Source organism: Culicoides brevitarsis, chromosome 2 (assembly GCF_036172545.1).
Source record: "Culicoides brevitarsis isolate CSIRO-B50_1 chromosome 2, AGI_CSIRO_Cbre_v1, whole genome shotgun sequence".
NCBI lineage: Eukaryota > Metazoa > Arthropoda > Insecta > Diptera > Ceratopogonidae > Culicoides > Culicoides brevitarsis.
The window spans coordinates 882,297-898,201 of record NC_087086.1 but is presented as its reverse complement, the minus strand read 5'-3'; the positions used below and the strand labels follow the sequence as shown (position 1 = coordinate 898,201).

Sequence of the window (15,905 nt, the reverse complement as noted above, 5' to 3'; positions counted from 1 at the left end):
CTTTTTTCAACTCAAGAGGCTTCAATTAAAACTTTTTATTTAATGAGTCTATAAATAATTCTGCATAAAAACGTGAAAAACAAGAAAAAATTATAAAAAATAGTCAACAAACTTTGCATCTTCAATCGTGATGGCGATGCCCAAACGACAATGGACCCGGAATGGATGCAATTTTTCGTCTTTCATGAATGGAAGTGAGCGAATCATGATGTTCTTTGTGACTTATGTAGCCAAGAGATCCTGATCCAAGATAAACAGCTCCTGATGGCAAACGAATGTATCCCAAAGCGCCCGAACCTTCAATGAAAAAATTAAATTTCGTAAGATTTTTCGAAAAAATTATTCTTACCTAATGCTATTGGTCCATGACTTTTCGTTAATTGACTTTTAATTGTAGGTAAGTTCGATATCGAAGGTCCATATCCTATTCCTTTACCATTGAAAATGTATGGATCGAGTAGCTGATTTGCGATTGTCGAATAAAAAAACGGAGAAAGACTCGTTTGTTGTAAATTCGTGTCAAGATTGTAAATATCAGGTTCGCCATGATTCTCAAAGACCTCATATTGTTTCAAAATTCTTCCGTCTTTTCCGCTGATATAAGCTTCTAATGGATCGATACTGTTTCCCAACAATCCATAAGCTAAAGTGTGATCGATTGTCGAGAATGGCGCTTCTCTCGTAGGCAACGGCGCGAACAAAGCATCCGTGATGGATTGTGTCGTGACAAATCCTGATGGCGTTGATGGTGCAGAATGACGGAAACTAATTCCATTCACTTTGCAAAGCAGCGAGATAATTATTAGCAAAAGTTGTGTGGCCTGTAAAAAAATAAAAGTTAATGTCGATGTTGTTGTGTTACTCTAATAACAATAGTTTGACACTAAAATTTGCCTTGCATCATATTAACCTCATATACAGAATGTTTTGTGAGTTTTTCATCATACATGTTGAACTACATTGAACTTTTCCAAAAAAAATTTTATTAAATTTTTTGAAATTTTAAAAAATATTTTTAAATTTTTTTTTTTTTAATTTTTTGACTGAAATTTTTTTTTATTAAAGTTCAATTTAAAAAAAAATAATTTTTTTTTATTTTTTTTTTTAAATTTTTTTGATAGGAAAAAATAATTTTTTTAAATTTTAAATTAAATAATTTATAAAATTTAATTAAAAAATTTTTAAAATTTAAAATAAAAAATTTTTTAAATTTTTTTTTTATTTTTTTTAAAATTTTACATAAAATTAATTTTTTTTTATTATTTTTTTATAAAAAAAATAATTTATTTTTTAAATTTAATTTTTTTAAAAAAGTTCAATTAAATTCAATAAAATATGATGAAAAATTAACAAATCACTCTGTATATTGCCATTCATCTCTTCATTTTAGCCAACGTTTTAAAAATGATTAAAAACAGCTCAAAAATATGTGAATGAATGAAGAATGAAAACGCCCCGAGGATATGAATGCCATATTTGTCAAATTGCATGTGTCCAACGACTGTTGTATAATTGGTGCAATATTACTTGAATGGCTTGCACAAAAACGTGAATGTCATAAATTGGCTGCAAATCACAGGGAAAAACGAACTTTTATCAGTCCTAATCACTCTGTTATACAATCAACAGCTCGTTAGGTGACAAAAATGACGAAATTGACGCAATTGTGAATAATCACACGCCTCGTAATGCATACAAAAAAATGTAAGTTAATTAATTTGAAGCATTTTGCAGTAATTAAAAAGCATGTTTTTGAAGATATTTGCGTTAATTTTTTTTAAATATCATAAATTACTCATAAATTAAAGAAAAATGCATTCGCATTCATTAAAATAAATATATGAAATGGTTTAAATCATATGGTTACCGATATATAAGTTGAAAAAAAAGACACTTTTAATTTACATAAACTTCAATTTTGCACAATTTCAAGTGCCATTTACATGCTTAGACACAATTTATTAATATTACTGCAGAAATTATTAATTTTCTTGTCTGCGACACGCATTTGAGCGTATTTTTAGTCTTTTTCTCATGATAACGTGGTTCAATGAACTCCATTCAGGCGACAAGAAGACATCGAAAACGCAATTTTTAACGAGTAAATGCATCAGTATGTAAATATTTACATCGAAGAAATGTTGCACGCATGAAGTGAATATGATATATCGCAATAGTTGCACCCAGAAAGATAGCATTAATCAAACAACCGCAAAACACATGCATTTTTTTCATAAATTTTTGCTAATGCCGATAGTAAATAAATAAAAGTTAAAAAAAAACAGGAAAAATAAAGCCGACTAATAAAGTACATAGTGAAAAATTAAAAAAAAAAATGAAATGTGGGACAGTATTAAATTAATTCGCAAAAAAAAAATCGACAAGAAGAAATTATTTATTGACTCGTAGTATTAGATTACTCTGTGAGTAACGCGAGAAATGTTGTTGGTAATGCAATGTGTAAGAAAGATGTAGGTTTATAGGTAAGTAATAACAACAACAGAAAAAAAAGTTGAATTTGAAGGAATACTGGATTTACTTTCGATTTCATTTCAATACATTTTGCTAATTTTTTGTCGTCGGCGGTGTAACACGAGATCAATGCACTTTAGAAAGATGGAATTATGCAATTTTTACTGTTTATGGCGTGTGAGCAATTGATTGACAGGCGATGACAGAATTTTCAAATAACTCTTAATTAACAGCTTTTCAAGAACTTACCTGAAAAATCATCTTGTCGATAATATTCCAACTTTTTTTTAATTATTTAACAATAAAGCTACTGCACGACGATGTCAAATTTTAAAAGGGATTGGTACTGTCAAGCTTCTTTTTAGCAAAATATAAACAAAACATGTAATATTTCAACTTCGTGTCATATTTTATTTTTTGTCTAATTAATTTTTTGATGTCTTTTTCATGTACCTTGCTGATTATTTATTCCCTTTTATTTATTTTTCGCTTTAATTCGCCGTTCACAACAAACACCTCTTTTTGTTCACGATCTCCAATTTTTTTTTCGAACTAAACGATTTGAGGTACAAATTTGTACTAAAACAGAATCAGGCTACAATTTTACTTTTATATCGTGTGTAAATACTTCTATGGCAGTTTGTGTCTTTAATATGTCTTGTGATATCTTTCGCGAATGTTACATACAATTTTTTTCTGTGCAGATTTTTGTTACTATTAGGCTGTTAACTGCTGCATATTGTAATTTATGAAGGTTTACACGAAAAAAAAAATAGCGAGTTATTAAATGAAAGAAGTGAAATATTTAAGAGAGAATTGATGTCATAGTGCATTACTTGAAATTTAGGAATTTTCGAAAAAATTTTAGTTTTTGAAGAGTCTGTCCTTAATGTTATGAAAAAAAATAAATATTAAAATTATTGTGTTTGAAAATTTCATTTTTTAAAGAATAATTTTAATTTATTTTTTTTAATATCAGAAAAAAAATACAAGTTTTCAGAAATAATATACAAAATAAATAAAATAAAATTTTAAAATTTTTACTAAACTTAAAAATTTTAAAAAATTTTACAAAATTAACATTTTTTTTTTTTTTTTGATGTCAAAACTTGTTCAGGGCAAGTTTCATGGGAAGGCGTTTTACGAAGAGATAAATTTTTTTTCTCCAAATTTTCAAAAAAATTTTTTTTGTTGAAAAACGTTAGAAATAAATAATAAGTAAATGCGCTCAAATAATTTTTTATCTGTGAGTTAAATTTTTTTTTAAAGAAATTTTTTATCACGAACTGAAAATTGCGAATACGTCTGACATGCTCTATGATGCTTCTAATTGCAGCATTTTTCTTGTAATACAATAATTGTAACATTTTTTTTTTTGTGAAAAATAATTTTAACCTTCAAAAAATTATTTTGGTGACAATTAATGCATGAAACTTCAGGTTGAAACAAAAAAATTAAAAAGTAAAAATAAAATTATGCAAAAATCCATTCAAAATATCAATAATTGAATTCAATCATCATCGCTGCGAGTGAATATCGAATCCGCCTCCATCATCGCATCGATTTATGTTTATTTATTGAAACATTTTTAATAACGTTAGTCATGCTAAGCTATGATACCGACACACCATAAAATGCACCTTTTTGACAAATAAATCATATAATTGTAGCACAAAAATGCATTATTTGCCATTCATAAAGCGAGAGTTCATAAAGTCACACATTTTATATAAAATTTTATTGTGCATGCACGCGATTTTAATGCCGAGTCGAAACATTTTAAGGTTGGGTCAAACATAATTTTTACCATTTTTGTTGATCGTTTTCTTCTTAAAATGTATTTTTTTAATCATTGCATCAGTGCAGTGTCATTGTAAAGGCAGAAATATTGATTTTGGTCATATAATAAAATAATACACAAGTTGAGAATTAAATTAAGACAATGATCATTGTTTGAAACGAACGAACTGAAAAAAATATAAGAGAAAATCGTAGTTCAGCTAGCTGTTATTCTTTCCTATTTTTTATAAATTTTCCAACATTTTTTACATTTTTAAGAATTTTTCAACATTTTTACATATTTTTTTTTTTTTTTTTTTTTTTTTAAGGAAGTTCTGCAGAAACTTCTCCGCCTAATGCGCCCAAGAAAAGTTTGACTTTGACGGCATATGAGACGATAATTCCGAAAGCGTCACGTTGTTCAGGAGATGAAAGGCTAAAATTAAGCAAAAATTATTTTTTTTTTGATGAAAAAATGATTTTTTCAAAGAAAACTTACAGAGTAGTTGATGCCAAATTAGTATCTTGTCGCTTGAGTTGTCCATCCAAAGCAATTCCTTGTTTATTTTGCACCGAATAGAGAGTTGGCACGAGATAAATTGTCTTTTGCAGACTTGATCCCGGTTGCAAAGGGCATCCTTCGACAGTTTCCATGCTCGTAATTGTGTTGCGATATTGCCCATTTTGGAAAAGACACACATCAACGCCTTGTTGTACCATCGCCTTGATTTTCTTCACAACCTTGTTCGAGTTATTACGAATACACAAATTCGCAGCAATTTTCTCGCCATGGAAGTACAATTGCTTGTCGAGCGTTACTTCCAACTCGAGTTCGCCGGGACTCAACATGAAATCCTTTCGAACAATCGTGCAAGGTTGAGCTCCTTGCTTCGACGGAGCAAATTGAATTTTGCGAATGCCCAAAGCAACAGTTGATCGACGATGTGTACGATCAGTATCGGATTCGCCTTGAAAGATTTTCACGAAATATTGAACGCCACAGGGTTCTCCTTCGGCGCTTGCCTTTTGTTGCAACGTAACAGAAGCAGGAGCACTTGCGGGAATGTTAAACGTAAAAGGGAAGGCATTTGGACCCAATTTCTTGAGAAGTCGTTCTTGCAGTTTCGTTGGTTCACGATCTGATTTCTCGGCAGCCGGATAAATTTGCTCCGACGCCAAATAAAGTTCTTTTTGGAAATTCAAACCCATGACTTCGTCTTCTTCGCGCCCATAACGGAAGCTGCACACAAGTTGCCCGAAGATCTTGCGACGATCACGAACGTATTCGTCGTCGAGAACAACGATGCCGTCAATTGGTTCGACACCCGTTACGTGATCGACAAAATCACGTTTTCCCATGTAAAGATTGACTTTTCCATTGGGCGATGCCTTTTTGAATACCTTGAAGTTGTAAACCATCGTGAATTGAGGTACTTTTCTCTTTGAAAAATTTGAAGCGTGAATATAAATTTTTTTTCGTTTTTTTTTAATGAGGGAATCAAAACTTTTTTGGTTTCAAGTTAATTCCCTGTTCAAAAATTTTCTTTTAATTTATTATTCAGCTATTTCGTTGATGGAAATTGATCGTTGACTGCGAGAAATTTGTGTGAAAAGCTCGTTTTTATACATGCGGAACAAGGTAATCTAATTAACGGGATAACATTGACAACGGAAGGGAGAATTTCAAAGGCTTCCATTTGCGTGACTGAAAACTGAAGAAAAGGACAAGACATGTAAGTACATATTAGACAAACTTTCAGTTTTCTTTTTTTCAAGGGTAATATTTTTTGCGATGTTTGTTTGAAATTGCTTTTCACGTTTTCAAACAAAAAAAAAAAATTGCAATTTTATGACAAATTTTCTTTTTTTCAATTTTCAATGAAGTTTAAGATTTAAAAAATATTTTTTTTAACAAATTATTTTTTTTTTTAAATATTTTTCAAATCTCAAAACATTTTATTTTTACTAAAAATATTATTTTTAAAAAATTGAATTATTCTTAAAAATATTAAAAAAATTAAAAAGCAAAAATTTTTGAAAAAAAGAATTTTTTAATATTTAAATTTTATTTACACAGTCTTTTAAAAATAAAAAAATGGACTTAGTCCAAGCCAAAAAATAAAAAAAAAAATACAAAAATATTTTTGCAAGCGTCAAAATATAAAATTTTAACAAAGATATGAATAACTTCAAAAAAATTATTCAATGCAATTTAGGAGTCAAAAAAAATTAAATTTTTAAGAATTGAATATCATTGGAAAAATAAATAAAATTTTTATAAAAAGCAAAAATTTGTGAAAAAAAAGAAATTTTTTATATACATATTTAATAGTGTTCGGCACATGCTGCATGTAAAACAACCATGCATGCATGCAGCATAAATGTCGACATGCATGCTGCATGCATGCAAAATACTCACAAATTTCAATAGTCCAAATTTCAGTTTTTTAAAGAAAAAATTATTTTTTTTTCACACTAAATAAAAAATGAATTAATAATTAAATAAAGAATTGAATAAAATAATTTTCAAAATTGATGAAAAAAAATTAATAATTTTAAAAATATCATATCGTGATGTCGAATACCGATTTTTTCTAAGTAATTTTTAACCATTATGTAGCTTAACCAATCTGAAAAATATCTATTTTCGTTAAACTCTATCTATTTTCATTGAAACTTTTCCATTATTGATAGAAAAATATAGTCAAGCTCTTTTTAAAATCTCAAAACTTTTGTTCAAAAATAAGAAAAATCTTAAAAAATTCAATTTGTCGTAATGTTTTTAAAAGCTATTTAACCCAAAACATTTGACTTTTATTGTATCGGTCTTTAATAGCTACTAAAAAAGTAAAAATATTTTATTTTTTTTTCTTTTAAAAAAAATTTTTTCATCAAAAATAATTTTATTTTCATATTTTACATGTCGACATGTAAATTTTAGGCTACATGTATGTCGACATATATGCTGCATGCATGCATGCCGACATGTATATAGGGAGAACACTAATATTTAAAATTTAAAAAAATTAACAAAAATATTTTTTTTAATGACAAAATATAAAATTTTTAAAAAATGACAAAATTAGCAAAAAAAAAAAAATTTATAATTAAATTACTCTTGAAAATTAAAAAAGTTCTTATGAAGTGCAAAAAAAAAAATTAAATATGAATGATTTTCAAAAAGCCACAGGTAAGCATGTAAAAGATTATTTAGGTCATCGATAAAGTTAGAAAGAAAAATAAAAATCGATTTACGATATTTATAATAAGATAATAAAGACTTTATTGGGTAAAACTTAATATTATTAGTTAGAAGCATCTTTGTCATGTTTTATTTTTGTTTGTATAACGAAAAATTCATGTAACAGCGATGAAAATTTGTTAGGCAGTTTCGCTTCGTGGGTCCATCGCATGAATAGTTTGTTGTAACGTCAAAGTTCCCTTAATTTTAATACCTCTTTTGCCCATTTCAGCAAGTCTTTCTTCCAAAACGGCACTATCTTTGCCCATTTGATTGTACAAAGCAACGCACGTTTGTAACAGGGGGATATACAAAACGAGCGTTTCAACATCCGATACATGTTCGAAGCGTCGCAATGCCAAAGTTGCCCATTGTTCTGCCGAAGCCAAGACAATTGGCGATGATGTGCATGCCGCAACGAGACGACACAACAGTAAAAGCACCTGTTTGGATTTGTCAAGATAAATTTTGTTCAAAATACGGAAGCAATTCTCGAGAATTGTCACAGCTTGTTCATTTCGACGTTCATCGAGCAACGCACAAGCTCGTTTAAGTTCGTCTCCTTGAATGAATTCCAAGAAATACGGGGAATCACGAAGCGCTGACACTGTAACGATATAATCGAGGAATGTTTCAAACGCTTTTCCACGCTCCGCGATGAGATCAGGTGAGAAATTTCCAATTAACTTTTTCTTGGGGAATGTCACGTCGTTTAAAAGTGCGGCGTGATCTTTCTTCAGGTTTTCATACAAATTCAGTAAATCCGTGTAACGACGCTCAATGGTTGCCGTGTCTTTCGATTCGGGCTCTGTGCATTCCATTCGTACGTGAATCATGTACAACACGAATTTTTTGCTGCCTTCCGCTTGTGGCAAAATTCGTGCAGATAAAACTTCAAAAATCGTATTGAAGGCATCTTTTTTCACGGGACGACGATCCGTACGCCGAAAAATTGTCGTTTCTTCGACGTTATTGCTTTCGTTAGATGTTACTTCGACCCCAAGCTCTTCCGTGTTTGATGGCACTTCAGTTTCCATTGCTTCTCGTGGCAAATCTTCGTCAGATTCGTCGTGATGATGCGACTTTATGACTGCTGGATGCACTGTAATGAACTTTGATTCAATTAGTGTGATTCATTTAAACACAAAAGATTTGAGCAAAAGATGAGTCACTCACTTACTTTCTTTGTTGACAATGAAAATCCCCTTAATTTATCGACCTTAATTATATTGACGGCACTTTTGACAGAAAAATATCTTACAGCTACGCTTAAATAGTCAGTTTTGGTAAATTTGTTCTTTTAATTGAAGAGTTTCGTGAGTTTTTGTCAAAAAATTGTCGGAGAGTGTCGAATTGTTTTATCAGGAACAAAAAACGTAAACAAAGCTTGAGATTTTTTTTGTTACTCCTCATTTTTTTATGTTCATCGAGCATGTTCGACAAAAAAAATCTTCAAATTTAAATTTTATAACAGTTAAGGCCGGTCTAAATGTTTTTCTATGATTTTGTCGAAAGCCGAAAATCCAATGGGGCAAAAAAAGAGTTTCAAAAAATTTTCAAAAATAAAAAAAAAGAATTTCAATTTTTAAGAATTTTTGTATTGAAAAAAGAAATTAACGGGAATTTTTTTCTCTAAAAATTAAAAAAAAAATTTTAAAAAAAAATATTTTGGGACAAAAACATCAAAAAAAAGTTTAGAACGGCCTAAATTTATTATTTTTTAAATTTTTAATCATAATCTTCATCATTTTTCTGCCCAAAATGCTCATGTTCATATGTCGAAGGCATCCTCCGATAAATAGCTCGAATTTCCTCGTGTGTCAACGTCATATTATGTCGATCCAACAAATGTTTCTGTACCAAATTTCGATTGTAGAAGCCTTGGGAGCACACATGACAATTAAAAGGTCTCGTTCCCGCATGAGAATGCAAATGTTTTTGCAACCCGGATTTCATCTTGAACGTTATATGGCAAATTTTGCACTGAAAAGGCTTCGTTGTCTCATGAATAAAGTTAAAATGTCGTTTTATCTGGAAAGGCGTTCCTACTTTTTCGCACATTTGACATTGAACGGTCTCCGTGGTGTGTGTTATCTTAACATGTTCCCTCATATAAGCGTGATTTCGGAATTTTTTATCACATTGCGGGCAAGCAACAGTTCTTTCGGTATGAACATTCAACATGTGATCCCTCAAATTTGTCGCACTTTTGCATTTTTTGCCACACACCTCGCATTGAGCTTCTGTTTGATCTCCATGTTTTCGTGTCATGTGACTTTTTAGCGAATGTGTCGTCGTAAATCCACAAATATCACAAACGTTGGTTTTTCGACGACGTTTTCCCTTTTCTTCGACCATGTGATCTTTGAAAGTTGCTTCGTCGTCGAAAGTTTTCATGCAATAATTACAAATGAAGAGCTCCGTGTGCTTGAAGAACATATGATAACGCAAACTAGTTTTCTCCGTGTACGATAATCCGCAATAATGACACTCGAAAAGTCCTCGTTTGTGGAGCATTTGATGTTTTCGGAAAACTTCGTAACGGATGGAACTGAAATCGCAATGTTCGCATTGTTGAACTTCCGGATATTCACGATGGTTTTGATAAAAATGGATCGAAAAGTTGTCTTTAAGGCACGAATGACACACGTTGCATTTGTAACCGCCCGTTGGAAGTCTCGTCGAATGCGCATCCGTGACGTGACTTTTGAAATTCGCAACGTTAATTCGACAAATGTGACAATAACTTTTCTGCGAGAATTTTGTGGATTTCACTGTTAATGGTTCTGTGCGTTTTTTCGCATTAACTATCGTCATTGTACGCCCAAAAACCATCGGTAATTCGTTCATTTCATCCTCTTCATCTTCATCTTCCAACACGCCATCCTTCAATTTTTGCTCCTTTTCTTTTTCACGAGCTAATCGAATTTTCGTGTAACGCATCAAACTTTTCCTTTCCTTTCGTGCTGCATATTCAGCTTTTATATGGCGATCATAATCCTCTTTTAGCTCGAACACAAGTTGACAGAAACGACACATCAGAGCTCCTGTATGTACTGTCATGTAGTGAAATTGCAAAGAAGCGATACGGAAATACTGATTGTCGCAATCGGGGCATTGAAATTCCTTTTTGTAACGATGTGCTTCGGTATGACGTTTGAAATCTTTCATGTTGTTCATGACTTCGTCGCATCCTTTTTCTTCGCATTTCTTTGGAGGATCCAAAATTCGATGAGTATCAAAATGATAAACGAACGATTGTTGACTTGTACACTCCGTATTGCAAATTTTGCAGAAAACTTTGTCATTTTCCAAAATGGCATGTGTTGAAATTACATGAGCGCGATAATTTCGAGCGAGTTTCTCCAAACCACATATACTGCAATCGACATCGAGACCTATAAAAGCTCGTTTTTTCGACTCCAAATGACGACTTGGAAGTTTATCTTTGAACATTCGGATGTATTGATGCCATTTTGTGGTTTTTCCCTTTGATACTGTATGAACACGTGTTCGACCTCCATAGACTTGTACACGATAATCGACTTTTGAGTCGTTTTTAGGAACATTTGTATGATCAGGGATGAAAGAATCTTGCCATGTTTCACCCCATTCGTCGAGAGTTTTGTCTTGAAAGTCATCAAGTTGCGTGTTTTCGCTTTTGATTGTTTGTTCAGTGATTGATTCGTTAATTATCTCTTCATTTTCTGTCTTTTCCTCTTCCGTATCACTTCCAAACTCCCTCAAATGGTCCATTAACTCTCTTTTACTGACAAAAGTGTGTCTTTCTTCGCAACATAAACATTCGTAAGTTGTCGTTGTGTGTCTATTTCTTATGTGTTTTCGCCATTCGCCGACTTTTTTGAACGAATCTTTGCATTCTGAACACTTTCGAGTCGTTTTGAATTCTCGATGCATATCAAAATGATAAGTTACTCCGCTGTTCGATCCTGCTTTGAACTCTTGATCACAAATTTTGCACTTATGAAAGCCAGATTTGAGTTTCGTAAAGTGTTCTCGCTTCAGATGAAACAAAAATGGCTCATCTTTTATCATAATTTTACAAAAATTGCAATACGGATCGATATTTTCACGAGATTTGCGTTCTTTGGGTTTAATTACTCTGTATTTCTCCTTCGTTTTTGGCACAGAAGAATTTGTTTTCGCTTCTTTTGTTGATTTTTCGATCTCTGGTTCATACGAAGCATCAGAATCTTCTGCATCGAAATCGTTTTCCGGTTCGTAATTGTCAAAATCATCGTCTATAGGCTCATTAACGATTTCATTCTCGACAAATTCATTGACAAATGTTTCAGAATTTTCTTCTTTAATTATTGGATCGATCGTAATTGGCAGAGGTTCAACAAATACACGACATCCGTAAATCTTGTTCAACTGAGCTGTGAGTGTATTGATGGAATTCAGGACATTTTGACGGAAGTTGCGATACTTTTCCAATTGAAACGAGCATCCATTACACAAAATTACAGGAAAATTCGCAAAAACAGGAGGTAACTAAAAATGAAATTTTATGCAATGAAAAGAAAAATTTGTAAACAAATGAAATTTTTACCTTTTCAGCAATAAATTCTTCAATTCTTTCCTTTTCCTGTACTCCGGCGAAGCTTTGACGATTCTCGCTGAGACATGCGATGCAACATTCATCCATTTTTGAGGTAATTTCCTTTAAATTTTGGATTTTTTGAGATTCTGCATTTTATTTGAAAAGCTGTTTGTTTTGATTTTTTTCGAATTTGACATGGGATCGAGTCCCAATAGAAATTTGCCTTCAACACAAAATTCATGGCGGGTTATTTGAATTTTCTTCACATGGTTTCTTTTTTAATAGATTTTTTTTATCAAATCATTAATTCCTTTAAAATTAATTTAAACATTTTTCTTAAATTTTGCTTTATTTTTAAAATTAAATTTAAAATTAAAAAAAATATGTAATAATAAATTTTATTTTAAATCAAAAAAATAAATAAATATAGGTACCTAATTTAAAAAAATATTTATTTTTTTTTTTAATTTAAAAAAATATTTTATTTTTTTTTTTTTTGTTTTATTGAAAAAATATTTTAAATTTTCATCATTTTTTTTTTTTTGACATAATGTTACTCAAACTATAAAATTTTTTAAAATAAATTTTTTTATGAAGCATGTTCGTGAGTTTAAAATCTTCATTAGAACATTTTCACATAAAATTTTTAAAAAAATTTTTTTTGATGATGAGATTTTCTGTTTGTTGAGTCGACTTTGTTGCTTGGTCACACATGTAACTGAATTTGATTAATTATTTATTTATCTTTTTTTCTTCGTCAACAGTTCAGAAATGCAAACAAAAAGCCAAAGTCCGAGGAAACGCAACGAAAAATTTCACTCATGCAAGAATGAAGAAAATTTATGATAGTCATGGCTTTGTGACACTCCGCATAAACACGAAAACACACACACACACACGGTGCATTATTAAATGTCTGTAATATATTTTATAGAAAAAAAAGCAATGTATGTTGCTTCTAATAATATTATTGTTGCAGACGACGCGTATAGTAGAAGACCAATGTGAATAATTTATTAAGACCGGTGAATGGGGAGCATTTATTGTTAGTTGTTGGTTTCTACTACAATCTCTCGCATGTTTCTACATACGGAAAATTCAAGTGTGCTATAATTGTATAAAATAAAGTGGTTTTAAATAGACGTCTGATGGTTCACGGGCACGCTATTTCAATATATTCTAATATGTATTTATAAATATCGAAGGATACATTGAACTCATCATCATCGACAGTTCATAAAAAAATGGAAAAAAAGTCTCACATTAAAGTTGAAGGAAAAAATGAGGTAAATTTAAATCTAGATAAATTGTGTCGCTTTATTACATTCCATTGTTTGTTTGTTTGTAGAAAGTGAACTTTTATGTCTCTGTCATGGGCATGGATCGTTTGAAGGAAGAAAATGCATAAAAACTCAGACAATAGCGCAAAAGGTCCTTGCTGATAAGAAAAAGGGTATCATTTTAATTGTATGACACCTTTTCACCTCTCTCTTCTCTTTCTTCGTACATTTTCGTGAAAGACAGCTTTAATGACTTTCATGACTTTTGTGAAAAGTAACAGTCATTCCGTAATAATGCGTATTATTTCTCTGTAAGTCATAACGCACCCAATTAAATTAAAATAATTTTTTTTTTCAACAAAATAGTAAAGGAACGGAATCCAACTGTTTTATGATGACGTACCTTCTTCGTTCAATTTTTATTTTTTTGGAGGAACCCCATTTCGTGTATTATTAAAATATATTACATCATGTCGAACAGTAATTTGGTAAAGTAAATATTTTCATCATAAAAGCTTCAAGGAGAAAGAGAGAAAAAAGTCAAAATCTTCTCTCCCCTCTTGAATTTTCTTTCAAATTTGTTGACTTGTCTTGTAATTGTAATAAAAAGACTGAATGAAATTTTCCGCCCAACTTGCTCAAAGAGCAATAAAAATATCATCGAGACGAATTGCAGTAGGTACCTACTGCTGAAACAGACACTTGAACAATCGTTTCAAATACAATAAATTATGATTAAAAATGTTTTTAAAAAATAATTCAGACGCAATGGATTTCTCATTTTGTGGATTAATTTTTGAGTATTCATTAATTTATTATTTTTTTCTCTCCGACAGATTTTCAACAAGAGGGCAGAAACAGCATGAAGTACGGGTGTAATAAACAACAGACTTGTTTTGTGAGATCCGATCGATGCGACGGGCGTCCTTGATAATCACCCTCATCGCATGACATTCAAAGTGCATTTTCGTCGTCTCTATGGTCTACAATACTTAATAATTGCATGCATGTCAAATTTTTCCCTAATTTTTGATCTATTATACGCACACAAGTGTATCATACACCCGCTCCCTAATTTTTTTTTGTATGGACGAAGACTTCGACACACTTACGGCGTTCAATGACACCGCTTTTCATTCACGTATGTACCCAAAATTTTCGTACATGCTTCAATTTTTATCAATTTCTATGTTTTTTAGGAACTCTTATTACATCGTGAGTGCCGTTGATGAAAATTCGGGAGAAGGGAGTGACAACGCTTCATAAATCTTCTTAAGTCTTGGATGCAAAACAAAAATTGTAACCTACATATCGTGTTCTTACAACCGATACGGAGATAAAAAGTTTCAAAAATTTATTGCACAATAAACGCTCCTTCATGCATATTTGATACGGCCTATATACGCAAAAATAACATAAATAAGGGTCTCGTACCATGAATGAATGGAAAATGCGTGATAAACAAAACAACAACAACAAATGCTCATCATCGTCTTCGAGTTCATCATCATAATAATCTACATTCTTCGATATGTCTTGCGGAACAAACATATAGAGAGAGGAGCAATTTTAAAGTTATTCAACGATACAACCCATATATGATGAAAAAATTGAATAGAAATAACGGAGGGTGAATTCCGCACTATTATTTACCTCACATATCGCCGAGACAGACATTATAAATCTAAATTTCATGTTTATTTTAGCAATTACCAACAACAGCATCTCTCGTGAGTTACTGTCTGCGCCAAAATCGACGAGCGCAACTTAAGTAAAGCGAAAAACCTTCGTACAGGAAAACTCACAAAACATGTGATAAATCCAAAACATCATAAAAAGAGGGTAAATTCGGTGTGTGCGCAATACCTTCTACACGACGAAGCAGAAACAGGTACTTTCCATACATGCATGTGCTGAAAATGAGTGACTCCGTACAACGAGAGACGGCACGCGACGTCTTTACGTTTGTTTTTCCTCCCTCATTCATTAAACAAAAATATCCAACACACACACACAGACTGTTTTAAATCTCTGTTGTTAGTCTACTGTCGGCTTTTGAACGTGCAACACACGAGATTGCCAGTTTTGCCGTAAACGGAGGGAATTTCCATTCAGTTAAATTCAATTTCATTGTGAAATTTTGGGAAAATCCCCCTTTATTCGTTTGTCGCGTCAACGACAAGTAAAAATATTATTATTGGCGGTAAAGAAGCAAGAAAAGCACTAAAATTATGAAAATCCATTTTTTAATGTTTCGTAAATAATTTCTTCAAGAATTCTATCGGAAATAGACAACGAACGAGGACCATCCAAAATAAAATTTTTGCTAACGTGAAGAAGGGTGAATTTAATTTAAATACAAAAGAATACAAAAATATAGAAATAGAGAGAAAAATAAGTGTGTGGGTGAAATCAATTCATTTCCATTGTAAAAATAAATAAATAAAAATGAAAAAGTGACAAAAAAAATTCGATAATAATAAAATACAATAAAAAAAAACAAAATATTGTTACATGAAAATTTGTTCGGGATAATTCTTTTCACACTTCATATAATAAATATTATTAA

The 15,905-nt window shown here is 31.2% G+C and overlaps 4 protein-coding genes across 7 annotated transcripts; all 4 read right to left on the bottom strand.

Annotated features, from left to right (window-relative positions):
• Window positions 1-121: 121 nt before the first annotated feature.
• Window positions 122-2,811, bottom strand: LOC134831545 (uncharacterized). Its single transcript, XM_063845297.1, has 3 exons — window positions 2,722-2,811; window positions 350-821; window positions 122-297 (listed from the first exon to the last, which is right to left on the bottom strand). Exons 1-3 carry the CDS (start codon window positions 2,731-2,733, stop codon window positions 122-124), a joined length of 660 nt encoding a protein of 219 aa, XP_063701367.1. The 5' UTR covers window positions 2,734-2,811.
• A 1,747-nt stretch (window positions 2,812-4,558) lies between these two features.
• LOC134831543 (phosrestin-2) lies at window positions 4,559-5,835 on the bottom strand. The gene is made up of 2 exons (XM_063845296.1): window positions 4,751-5,835; window positions 4,559-4,687 (listed from the first exon to the last, which is right to left on the bottom strand). Exons 1-2 carry the CDS (start codon window positions 5,668-5,670, stop codon window positions 4,576-4,578), a joined length of 1,032 nt encoding a protein of 343 aa, XP_063701366.1. The 5' UTR covers window positions 5,671-5,835; the 3' UTR covers window positions 4,559-4,575.
• A 1,672-nt stretch (window positions 5,836-7,507) lies between these two features.
• On the bottom strand, window positions 7,508-8,881 carry LOC134830231 (sorting nexin-20). 4 transcript variants are annotated; one of them, XM_063843642.1, is made up of 2 exons: window positions 8,669-8,881; window positions 7,508-8,594 (listed from the first exon to the last, which is right to left on the bottom strand). In XM_063843642.1, coding segments are annotated over exons 1-2 (963 nt in total). In that variant the 5' UTR covers window positions 8,670-8,881; the 3' UTR covers window positions 7,508-7,632. The 4 variants fall into 4 exon arrangements, with proteins under 4 accessions (XP_063699712.1, XP_063699711.1, XP_063699715.1 ...); XM_063843641.1 differs by having other exon boundaries at window positions 8,673-8,881; XM_063843645.1 differs by having other exon boundaries at window positions 7,508-8,604; window positions 8,669-8,880.
• A 339-nt stretch (window positions 8,882-9,220) lies between these two features.
• On the bottom strand, window positions 9,221-12,190 carry LOC134832515 (zinc finger protein 91-like). Its single transcript, XM_063846573.1, has 2 exons — window positions 12,066-12,190; window positions 9,221-12,007 (listed from the first exon to the last, which is right to left on the bottom strand). The coding sequence occupies exons 1-2, from the start codon at window positions 12,159-12,161 to the stop codon at window positions 9,221-9,223; spliced, it is 2,883 nt and encodes a 960-aa protein (XP_063702643.1). The 5' UTR covers window positions 12,162-12,190.
• Between the last annotated feature and the right edge of the window lie 3,715 nt (window positions 12,191-15,905).

Coding starts and splice junctions, on each gene's coding strand:
- LOC134831543 (XM_063845296.1), bottom strand. CDS start 5,670: ATGGTTTACAACTTCAAGGTATTCAAAAAGGCATCGCCCAATGGAAAA. Junction 4,688..4,750: donor AATTTGGCATCAACTACTCT/GTAAGTTTTCTT, acceptor GCTTAATTTTAG/CCTTTCATCTCCTGAACAAC.
- LOC134831545 (XM_063845297.1), bottom strand. Junction 298..349: donor TCATGGACCAATAGCATTAG/GTAAGAATAATT, acceptor TTTTCATTGAAG/GTTCGGGCGCTTTGGGATAC.
- LOC134832515 (XM_063846573.1), bottom strand. CDS start 12,161: ATGGATGAATGTTGCATCGCATGTCTCAGCGAGAATCGTCAAAGCTTC. Junction 12,008..12,065: donor AAGAATTTATTGCTGAAAAG/GTAAAAATTTCA, acceptor TTTCATTTTTAG/TTACCTCCTGTTTTTGCGAA.